The sequence below is a fragment of the Anabrus simplex genome, chromosome 6, assembly GCF_040414725.1.
Source record: "Anabrus simplex isolate iqAnaSimp1 chromosome 6, ASM4041472v1, whole genome shotgun sequence".
Lineage (NCBI taxonomy): Eukaryota > Metazoa > Arthropoda > Insecta > Orthoptera > Tettigoniidae > Anabrus > Anabrus simplex.
The window spans coordinates 184,626,457-184,639,311 of NC_090270.1; the positions used below are offsets into that span (position 1 = coordinate 184,626,457).

The window sequence follows — 12,855 nt, forward strand, 5'->3', positions numbered from 1 at the left end:
CAGTTGTGCGTAATGGTTAAATCAAGGTAATTGAGGGCATTATTGTTTTCTGACTCTATGGTGAATTTTATATGTGGATCAATGTAGTTGAGGAGTTCAAGTACTGTATTGCTGCTAGTAATGCGATAGTCTAAAATGACAAACATATCATCCACATAGCGTGCCCAATGTTGAATGCCGTTAATCTTGCCAATGATGTGAGAATGTTCTACATGATCGATATAAATATCCGCAAGAATCCCTGAAGCCAGTGACCCCATAGGAAGATCCATCTGTTGATAAATGGCATTATTAAAAGTAAAGAAATTATTATTCAATATGAATTTCAGAATTTGGAAAAATTCTTCTATTTCGCCTTTACTTAATTTACTGAATTTGGAAAAGTTGTTCTTAATGAATTGTATGGTATTGTTAATGGGCATATTAGCATACATATTAGTAATATCAAATGAATGAAGTGTATGGTGTTTAGATAAATTAAAGTGCTCAATTTTATTGCAAAATTCTATAGAATTTTTCACTGACGTATTGGCTTGAAAATAATAGTGTGACTTAAGGGATACTTAAGGGTACCTTATAAGTCTGACTATTTCTGAAATTGATAATGGGCCTTATGGGGACGTCGGCTTTGTGGATCTTGGGTAGCGCTTTCGCTGAGGGAAGCTTCGGATTCATGATGATCATTTTGGATTTTTCAAGTTTTCCACTTTCAGTTGTAGTAGCATTCAATCAATCAATCAATCAATCAATCAATCAATCAATCAATACTGATCTACATTTAGGGCAGTAGCCCAGGTGGCAGATTTCCTATCTGTTACTTTCCTAGCCTTTTCCTAAATGATTTCAAAGAATTTGGAAATTTATTGAACGTCTCCCTTGGTAAGTTATTCCAATCCCTAACTCCCCTTCCTATAAATGAATATTTGCCCCAGTTTGTCCTCTTGAATTCCAACATTATCTTCATACTGTGATCTTTCCTACTTTTATAAACGCCACTCAAACTTATTCGTCTACTAATGTCATTCCACGCCATCTCTCCGATGACAGCTCAGAACATACCACTTAGTCGAGCAGCTCTTCTTCTTTCTCTCAATTCTTCCCAACCCAAACTTTGCAACATTTTTGTAACGCTACTCTTTTGTCGGAAATCGCCCAGAACAAATCGAGCTGCTTTTCTTTGGATTTTTTTCCAGTTCTTGAATCAGGTAATCCTGGTGAGGGTCCCATACAGTGGAACCATACTCTAGTTGGGGTCTTACCAGAGACTTATATGCCCTCTTCTTTACACCCTTACTACAACCCCTAAACACCCACATAACTATGTGCAGAGATCTGTACCCTTTATTTACAATCCAATTTATGTGATTACCCCAATGAAGATCTTTCCTTATATTAACACCTAGATACTTACAATGATCCCCAAAAGGAACTTTCACCCCATCAACGCAGCAATTAAAACTGAGAGGACTTTTCCTATTTGTGAATCTCACAACCTTTTAACACCGTTTATCAACATACCATTGCCTGCTGTCCATCTCACAACATTTTCGAGGTCACGTTGCAGTTGCTCACAATCTTGTAACTTATTCATCACTCTATAGAGAATAACATCACCCGCAAAAAGCCTTACCTCCGATTCCACTCCTTTACTCATATCATTTATATATATAAGAAAACATAAAGGTCCGATAATAGGCTACTGCCTTGAGGAATTCCCCTCTTAATTATTACAGGGTCAGATAAAGCTTCACCTACTCTAATTCTCCAAGATCTATTTTCTAGAAATATAGCAACCCATTCAGTCACTCTTTTGTCTAGTCCAATTGCACTCATTTTTGCCAGTAGTCTCCCATGATCCACCCTATCAAATGCTTTAGACAGGTCAATCGCGATACAGTCCATTTGACCTCCAGAATCCAAGATATCTGCTATATCTTGCTGGAATGCTACAAGTTGAGCTTCAGTGGAATAACCTTTCCTAAAACCGAACTGCCTTCTATCGAACCAGTTATTAATTTCACAAACATGTCTAATATAATCAGAAATAATGCCTTCCCAAAGCTTACATACAATGCATGTCAAACTTACGGGCCTGTAATTTTCAACTTTATGTCTATCACCCTTTCCTTTACACACAGGGGCTACTATAGCAACTCTCCATTCATCTGGTATAGCTCCTCCGACCAAACAATAATCAAATAAGTACTTCAGATATGGTACTATATCCCAACCCATTGTCTTTAGTATATCCCCAGAAATCTGATCAATTCCAGCCGCTTTTCTAGTTTTCAACTTTTGTATCTTATTGTAAATGTCATTGTTATCATATGTAAATTTTATTCTTTGGCCTTAGTCTCCTCCTCTATCTTGACATTATCCTTGTAACCAACAATCTTTACATACTGCTGACTGAATACTTCTGCCTTTTGAAGATCCTCACATACACACTCCCCTTGTTCATTAATTATTCCTGGAATGTCCTTCTTGGAACCTGTTTCTGCCTTAAAATACCTAAACATACCCTTCCATTTTTCACTAAAATTTGTATGACTGCCAATTATGCTTGCCATCATGTTATCCTTAGCTGCCTTCTTTGCTAGATTCAATTTTCTAGTAAGTTCCTTTAGTTTCTCCTTACTTCCACAGCCATTTCTAACTATTTCTTTCCAGTCTGCACCTCCTTCTTAGTCTCTTTATTTCTCTATTATAATAAGGTGGGTCTTTACCATTCCATACCACCCTTAAAGGTACAAACCTGTTTTCACATTCCTCAACAATTTCTTTAAACCCATCCCAGGAGTCTGTTTACATTTTTATTTACCATTTTCCACCGATCATAGTTACTTTTTAGAAACTGCCTCATGCCTGTTTTATCAGCCATATGGTACTGCCTAATAGTCCTACTTTTAAGACCTTCCTTTCTATCACATTTATTTTTAACTACCACAAAAACAGCTTCATGATCACTAATACCATCTATTACTTCAGTTTCCCTATAGAGCTCATCTGATTTTATCAGCACCACATCCAGGATATTTTCCCCTCTGGTTGGTTCCATCACTTTCTGAATCAGCTGTCCTTCCCATATTAACTTATTTGCCATTTGTTGGTCATGCTTCCTGTCGTTCGCATTTCCTTCCCAATTGACATCTGGCAAATTCAGATCTCCCGCTACAATCACATTTCTTTCCATGTCGTTTCCCACATAGCTGACTATCCTATCAAATAATTCCGAATCCGCGTCAGTGCTACCCTTTCCCGATCTGTACACTCCAAATATATCAAGTTGCCTATTATCTTTAGAAATGAGCCTTACACCTAGAATTTCATGTGTCTCATCTTTAACTTTTTCATAGCTTACAAATTCTTCTTTCACCAGAATGAACACTCCCCCTTCCACCCTTCCAAATTTCTAATGTCTTTAAAAATACACGACATCAAAATAGCGTTTAGAACCTCCCACACCAAAGACTTACCTTCAATTCGCACACTGTCAACAATAACAATAATAATAGATATTTGAATTCCAGAGTTTACAAATTAGAATGCCAAGATTTTGCAATATGAGCAAAAAGGTATATTGCTCAACATTCTCGAGAGCATCTACATCAATATAGATCAATTTAGGAACAACCAAAAAAAAAAAAAAAAAAGTTTTTACATGCTCATATATTTAATAGCCCAAGTGTCTCACACGCATTTGATTCTTCCATTACAGATGTAATCCACACTGGTGGTTTCCACTATGAGTCACTCACAATTTACCACCTGGCATTTGTTTTCTCTACAAACATAGTTACGTCAGTTTTCTCGCTGCCCTCTTGATCACTTGGTACTGTGACTCAATGGAAATGGAAACATACTGTACATTTAGACTAAGAGTTCACAACCTCGCTCCTATTATTAATTGATTTGAATCTACCATGTCTCATCTGTTTTCCATTCTTTTCTTAACTGTATTTGAACATATTCTTTTAATATCAACTATGTAAATTCTAACTTTTCGTCACTGAAGATGGCTCAGAGGAGCCAAAACATGTATGACCAATATTACTCCATCTGAAGATGGAGATATACATGTATTGAACAGGAGGACTTGTTAAATTTGCTTTGTAAAGTGAAAACCGTCAATACGGAATGATTTTAATATCTTGTTATGCATCTGTTATTACGAGTGACTAAACGTGCATTATTTTTCCGTTATCGATATTTATGCATTCCAGCATGACCACTACTGCAGTTGGTCTTGACTACAGTGATTATATCGACTGCGATCAATCGTCTTCGGTATCGTTTTTCTCGCTATGTGCATTAGCTAGCTCTCTCGTCAACATTCGAAGGCAATGTCAGAGTCGGTTAGTAATACCAGTCGACTGATGTACAGTAAACAAAATTTGAAATGAAAGAGGAATGTTTTTGTAATAAATGCGTAAATAATGTGGCTGATAGCATTTGTTAACTGGTTAGAAATTAAGGCTGAAATTAACTATGACAATTTCAATGCTATGTACTGAAATTAAATAAAGAGTCCAACTCACTGGCTGAATGGTCAGTGTTGAGGCTTTCGGTTCAGAGGGTCCCAGGTTCGATTCCCAGCCGAGTCGGGGATTTTAATCACCTCTAATTAATTCTTCTGGCCCGGGTACTGGGTGTTTGTGTTTGTCCCAACACTTTTCTCTTCATATTCAGACAACACACTACACTACCAACCACCACAGAAACATGCAATAGTGATTATATCCCTCCATTTAGGGTTGGTGTCAGGAAGGGCATCCAGCCGTAAACAGGGCCAAATACACATGTTAGACACTGTTCGTACCCACAACCCCACAGATGTGGGAAAAGCGGTCGCAAAAGAAGAAAAATGAAATTACGTAAGAAGGTGATACACCTCAATATAACCTCAAGATATGACAAAGTGCATAACTGATTTCAGAGATTAGTTACCATATTTTCTCGCTTCCAGTTACATTTTGGAAAGACTATTCCCATGTAAATTTATAGCGAAAGGCTATAATCACGTGAGCTTAAAGTATGTTTTCATGACAGATATACGGATAAGTTATGTTAGGAGATGCTTATTGAATAAGAAAACTGAAACATTCGCCACACAAGCCTCTGGAGAGATACTACTACAATTTTTAAGAATGAAATTGAACATATGCATTCACGTAGTATTGGAATTATGAAAATAACAAATGAGTAAGCCATAGTATGCAAATCATCTGCAATGCAAGTTTTGAACAAAATGGTTGCTGTTTCATACTGATTTTAATGCATGTGGGTTCTTTCAGACTTTTTCGAAAAATTGTATATAACAACAATTCACTATAGCGAGTAAATTTGTAATGAATTCTTGCCATAACAGACTTCTGCTGTATTTACAAAGGAAGAAAATGATATTAAATAGCAACATGAATTAAATATGCGATGTGAGGTCAAAACCTACACACATACATTGCATACATCTTCATTATAAACTTATGCCTATCATCGTTTGGTCTGCAAGCCTCCGAATCAACTCGGGAAGGACTGAGTTTTTATCTTTCTCTTACTTGATTCATTTTATCAAATACGAAGATATATATTGAAGGGTAGTCAAGAAATGTTAAAAAGTAGCTATATGGGTTGTCAATAATAGTCTGGTATCATACAGTAACAGGAAATTTTGCAAAGTTGACCAAATAACACTGATCTGGTTGTGAAATTTCATTGTTTTTGGTGACAATTTCTACAGATACTGTAAGGCCAATCGCCCTACGTTACAAAGTAAAGCCTGTCAACTGAACGGGCGTTTAAACTACAAACTAGGTTCATATTTCATTCCTTATGTAATAAAGAAAACAAAATAAGGAGCACAGCAGAGAACATATTGAACTAAATATATCACAAACCTTCTTCGACATCTTTTGCCGAAACTGCTCCACCATCTCAGCCCCTCGCAGACTTCTCTTATTTTTCCCTCCCCTCTTCTGCTCTTCAGTAATATCCTTCTCATCAGCAGATGGTTCACATCCTATAAATGGACTACCAGTGCCACCATCTTCAGCCTTTTCCTTACCAACCAAATATGGACCAAATAGATCCCCACTCCCCAAACCACCCTGACCTAGAGCAGAATGTGGCCCACGTTTGCAGAATACACATATCCATGTTGGATCTGTCGTATGAGCATCGTAACGAGCAGATAAGGTGCTGCTAAAGAGACCCAAACTCTTACCACTCGCACGAGACACTTTTCCTGCAACAAATAGAGTTTCATATTCTCAACAAATATGCAAACACAACAATATCTTAAGGACATTTGGAAAAGCTGCCAACAATTACATGGAAGTAAATATCAGAAAGAGTAAAGAGAATCATAAAAACAGGTAACAATCACATCCAGTCAATACTTCACATAATACTTTGGTGCCTCAAGATACAGTATTGAGTAAAATCACTAATTTTGAGATACAACAAATCTATACTCTGAATTTTCGGAGTAACGTAGTGACAGATATGGGCGAATAGAACAGCTCTGCCAGTGTGCGGAGTCAGCTAAAACTCTGAAATTCAGTATTATTCTATGATATTAGTGGATAACAACATTATTTTCTGATGCTAGGTGCAAATAAAATTTGCTCATTAACCTATTTATGACCATTTTTTTCTGATTTTGCTTTTATGTATTCAGAACCAATACAACATGGGAGACTTACAGCATTCTTTTAATGAGAAAGTTTTCAAAGGTGGGGTCATTAATAACCCAGTGGGCATATAAGGATACACAATAGACTTAATCATTAATTCAAAGAATTTATCTGTAACTTTACACATATACACAAACAAAATTAGATGCCTACTTTTGGTCACCTGAATATATTTTGGATGTCTACTCTTTGTTCTCTCCTCTCATGTTTTTCTACATATTCTCTAAACCTGACAGGGGGTCTTACTGTTCTGGTTCTCCTGGACAGAAGAGAGAGCATTTTTTTTTTTAATTCGTTAGGGCCATCTATGGACCACGGTGCTTGTGTTTTAGCTGTTTCTTGAAGTCATCGTCGTTGTTTGCCACAATTGGTGTTCTTAGCGGCTGGTTTGGCAGCTGTTTTCTTGTTGGTACCTCGAGCTTTCCTGATGGCCCAGTAGTCCTTCATTTTCCGGCTAAATTCAATCTTACGTTCCTCAGACCATTTCCTGGTCTCGTCTTTTGGTCTGTGGGTAACTTCTGTGAGGGATGTTACAAAGGATTTAGTTTTAAGAGTTGTATGATAGTTACTCCGATCAGCTATGTCGTTTTGATTTATGTGGAGTTCCGAAAGGTCCTTCTCCACTTGCTTCATCCACACGAACCCAGTAGCTTTGCCCTTGTTAGCAGCCTTGAAGATCCTATGAGATAATCTATTTGAGTCCATTCTGGATAGGTGTCCGTAAAAAGCCAGTCGCCTTCTTCTGATGGCATCTATGAGATTTTCTTGGTGTTTATATAGCTCACGATTTGGTTGATACCATCGGCTTCCATCTGGTAAAATTCTTGGTCCCACTATCCGTCTCAGGAACTTTCTTTCTTGTACCTCGAGGGCTCTTAGTGGGGTCTTCTTAGTTAAATATAGACACTCTGCTGCATAGAGGACTGACGGTCTGATTACTGCATTGTAGTGTCTTAGTTTGACAAGAGAGCATTTTATAAAATAAAAATAAAAAAATAAATTAAAAAAAATTAAAAAAAAAACAAAAAACAAAGCAAAACTCTTTTCACAATAATGATTCTGAAATACTGTTGACTGCTAAAAAAACAGATTCACCTAAATTAAGATCACTTATCGTTTGGGATGATCACCTAATTGGTTTGCCCCAATGAATTGCTTGGATCTGCGCTGCCCAAAACAGGATACTATAGATTCATCTATTGACATACCTGCCAACTTTTAAAAGGGCTATCAGTAAAACTCACGGGCGACAAAAATCTAACACTTTTCAACTTCCCCCGGCTTGATGAAAATAATAATACTTCTGGGCTACAAAATACAATAATTCATGCTTTAAACAGGATACTTCAATGCAATCATATCTACTTACATCATAGGTCAATGATTTGTAGATGAATATAACAATCAAGAAGAAATCCATGTTACAGTAAACAGCAGCAGACATGGTGAATATTACTTTGGAGCATACATAACAGGACTTCCTTGATAAGTTAAGCACCACTGATCTCTATACATGGATGGCTGGTGGCTTGGGTAGCAGTAAGCCGAATAGAAGATGACTGGCGTAGTAAGATGGCAGTGAGCGCACAGTGCAGTAGACCCACTGAATAGACCACGAGGAGCGCGCTTGCTTTGTTTATGCTTAGTTCAGTGACGCCAACCCCCTTGATTGTAGTTCCACAGGTGTTCTGTGCTGTGTTATTTCAAAAGAAATAGTAGTGTATTTTATGAATTTAGGTTTGTTGCCTTGTAGTATGCTTGTAAATTCGTTCGTAATCTGTTTATCCTCCAGGGTTGGTTTTTCCCTCGGACTCAGCGAGGGATCCCACCTCTACCGCCTCAAGGGCAGTGTCCTGGAGATTCAGACTTTTGGTCGGGGATACAACTGGGGAGTATGGCCAGTACCTCGCAAGATGGCTTCACCTGCTATGCTGAACAGGGGCTTTGTTGGGGGATGGGAAGTTTGGAAGGGATAGAGGCAAGGAAGAGGGAAGGAAGCGGCCGTGGCCTTAAGTTGGCTACCATCCAGTCATTTGCCTGGAGGAGAAGTGGGAAACCACGGAAAACCACTTCCAGGATGGCTGAGGAGGGAAATGGCAAAATTTTCTCCCTTTTCTCGTTTAGTATGCACGTAAAATCAACAGATTATGATTCTTTAAATGTCTGGAAGTACTGTTTTTTGCTGGATTTATTCACAATAATATAGCGTATGAAAATGTCCAAGAACAAACTGAAACATCGAAAGGAACTTGGACCACTGAACATCACATAAAATTATAACAAACACTCAAGCCAGTCAAACACTCAGCGCGAATAAAATTATTTATGGCCTCGATTGTAGCGACTTATTCCCCGACGTTATATACCGATTTTCATTAAATTCTCTTCAGCCGTTTTCTCGTGATGAGCGTGCGTACGCACGTATGGACAGACAGACAGACAGACAGACAGACAGACAGACAGACAGACAGACAATTACGGAAAATTAAAACGTGCATGTCCCCTTGTTAATATGGATGGTCGCGACCGGTACGCAAATATCATTCTTTTTACATTCTGAGCACTGTACGGACAAAACTCTTGTTTTATTTATATTGAGATAAATAAAAATTAGTCTGAATTGTCTCCAAATGGCTCGTAAAATCTCTAGAAAAGTCACTAGTAGTTATAATTGAAATTCTGTCACTAAATTACTAAGAAACACTCAATATCTAGCGACGAGTCTCTAGAATCGACCAGACTGATGTGAACGAACACCAACATAGAACGCGAGAACGAGAGATTGACAATCGATACACGCGTCGCGATATAAAGGTTTCAATAAACATCGTACATTCGCGAACATTTCTCGCATTCATAAACGTCAATGTTTCGTTTGAAAGCGGCCAATGAGTGAAGGACTTCCGGCCACTGGCGTAAAAAAGCTGAAACGGCGGGATTTGAAAATAAATGTTTGACGTTCACCAAAAAATAAGCTAAAATCGGGAGAAATAATAGAATAATCGGGAGGCGGGAAAAACTGTCGAAAATCGGGAGTCTCCCGCCTAAATTGGGAAAGTTGGCAGGTATGAACTAGATATCTCAAACACGTCAATACCAACAGATACAAGTATTCTGCTATGAGTGTTGGGAGATACTGGTCAACAAGAGACTTGACCATCTTAAAAAAAATTGAGCAAAGGGAACCTGATGAGCAATTACAAAATTATTTATATAGGTTTGGTATTCATGTAAACAAAAATTTGAATGACGTACAAGAGAACAAAAATCTGTTATATGAACAGATATCGTCGCTTTTATCATCACAAAAAATTAATAGTTTGAAGTCACCTTCTCTAAAACAAACATCCCGCCCTCCTGCTCTACCTATAGGCCAAGCTATTTCCCCTTCCCCTACTAATAGTACTGCAACACCCCCTACCGCCCCTAGCCAAGTTCCACCGGGAGAGAGGAAACATAATTATAACACGCGTAGTAGTGTGGCAAGAAGCAAGTCAGAGCGAGGCTCAATTGTGAACCAGCTATAAGGAGTTTCACCAAATCTGATGGTAAGCTTTTACATCATGCAATCGTGATGGAAACTCATTTCTTAAATTTCCAAGGGTTTTTAAACCTATTAATTTTTATATTTCTCTCTTTCCAGATCGTGTCTAAAATTAAAAAAAAAAATATTCATAAGAATTAAGCCATCAATATGGTGGCCATGAGGCGCTGATCTTTGCCATACGACAGGCTATCTCAGAAGCTTCAGATTCCTTCTACCAGACATAGCTTATTTTTTGAAAGAAAATTCCATATGAGTTAAAGCTTTTAAATATTCCAATGTGGATTTGGTCCCATTCCTATTCCAAGGCCAGAATTTCAATCTCCCTCAGACAGCACACTGAAACTACCAGCTACCAACAGTGCATGTAATATTTTCAAGAAACACTGAAGAAAGATTTTTTGCAAGAAGTGTTGAACTTTTTATTGTAAATAGTGTGTATATTTGTCTTTACAACAAATATGTAGGTAAATGAACCGCCTAGTCAATACTATATAATGATTATTTACCTTTCACCTCAACATTCCGTCTAGTACATATTTCAAGAATATATATACATTCTCTTCATCAGCTAGTTGAATTAAAATTCCAGTATACACTAAGACCTATTAAAAGAGGGGGCCCCCATTAAGAAATCTGAAACTATGGCCATTACAATGTAACATATAAAAAAGATTGAAGGTATTCTTAATACCACTCCATTTGAAGTTTACAAGAAAGCATTGCAACACCAAGGACACTGTGACGCCACACTGCAACAAGACGCTGTGCTCAACATTTTAATTCAAACAGATATTATCATATTGTGTTTTATTGTACATGATAAGATGGATTTTATTTCCATGTCTTCATCCTTCAATCCTTTTTTATGTTGCATTGTAATAGCCATAGTTTTAGATTTCTTAATGGGGGCCCCCCTCTTTTAATAGGTCTTATTGTATAATGGAATTTTAATTCAATTAGCTGATGAAGAGAATGTATATATATTCTCGAAACATGTACTAGACGGAATGTTGAGGTGAAAGGTAAATAAAAATCAATATATAGTATTGACTAGGCGGATCATTTACCTACATATTTGTTGTGATTAAGTCAATACGGATCCAACAGCGACCACTATGGTCAAGATTATTAATAGTATTTGTCTTTAGTTATTCTCAACAGTTCATAAAGGACAAAACTATCACTTAAAATGTTTGCAGCCGATGCCAACACATATGCGTCATGACTCCACTTTCGCTCAGTACCGATGACGACACACGTCTGTCACACTCCACGCCAAATATTAAAGTTCATATTTCCACCAATATGTATGTAAACAAACAGAATTCTTATCTGTACACTGTTAAGGTGTTATTAATAATACATGCGCCATCCGGGCATCAGATCAATTGTTAGTTACAATCTCTGTAGCCATTACAAGTCGGCATACATTTCTGTGATGTCAAGAGAGAACAGTGAAGTTTCAGAACCTTCTCACCGGAGGAAACCCCGTCTTAGCGGGATAAACAGGCGATTTGCAATTAATGATGATAGTCTGGAAGCTCTACTGAACGCTAGTGACAGTGACAGCATTGATAGTGACTACAGTGATGACAGTATGAAAAGTGACTGTAGCCACCCGAGTGAGAATTTTAATCACGATGTGTGTGTCGAGCACCTACTCCCGATTCTCACATTACAGAAGATGAGGAAGACGTAAGTAATATCTCATCTCCAAATCTCCCGCCAAATAACATGGGCAATATTTCGGGGGTCATTTCTTGGAGTTCAGATTCGTCCTCAATGAAACAAACTTTATTGGTCAGCCGGGATTGAAGGTTCCACTGCCAAGTGACATGAAACCTATTTGTTATTTTCGCTTGCTTGCAGATGACAACTTGCTGAATAACATTGTCACTGAATGTAACGCATTCGCAGAAGAGTTATTTTTGCGAGGAAATGTCACTGAAAAGTAGCACACTGCATTGACTAGTTACATTGTACAGCTAATGGAGTAATGTAAGTATACATTGTTCACACAGCAATAATAAGATTCTACTGCACAGTATTTTTTGTGTGAAATGTTCAAAAACTTATTTTTCTGTTGTAAAGAAGTTCTACAATCAAACAAAACATTATTTTCCTCGTTCCACTTCATTACCAGTCATGACGCACATACTGCGTCAAATGGCACCGAAGGGGAAAAGCTCATTGGTAGTATCGCTGACGCGGCGTGTGCGTCATGGCTTGTATGCACATAAATAATATTGAAATAATTAAAATAATAATCTAAAATGCATAAGGAAACAGAAAATGAACTCCTTTAAACAAAAAAAAGTATTACATTACCATGGTAATGGTTGCCGATATCCGAGCGGCCGCGAACGTGTTAAAACATCAAAACATAAGCAGTATGTTATATCAGCAGAAGAACGGGCTGCAAGATCGTCTAGAATGAAGAAGTTTTAGGAAAAGAAGAAATTATCAAGTTTTAAAAAATGAACTTATTGTTTAATGTACTTATTTCTGAAGATTTTATTGTATAAGGTTGATTTTGGTGCTCCAATGTGGGCATAAACAGTGTAAATAAATAAATATGTTCACTTGTAAAGTGAGGTGTATTGATTGGGTGAACCA

General features: G+C 37.5%; 1 protein-coding gene across 5 annotated transcripts in view; it reads right to left on the reverse strand.

Annotated features, from left to right (window-relative positions):
• Positions 1-12,855, reverse strand: part of LOC136876276 (uncharacterized protein CG5098) — a 577,938-nt gene that overhangs the window by 35,656 nt on the left and 529,427 nt on the right. For all 5 annotated transcript variants that reach the window (XM_067150088.2, XM_067150091.2, XM_067150087.2 and 2 more), the window contains one exon: positions 5,895-6,241. In XM_067150088.2, coding sequence (XP_067006189.2) covers positions 5,895-6,241 — 347 coding nt within the window. The remainder of the gene's footprint in view (positions 1-5,894; positions 6,242-12,855) is intronic.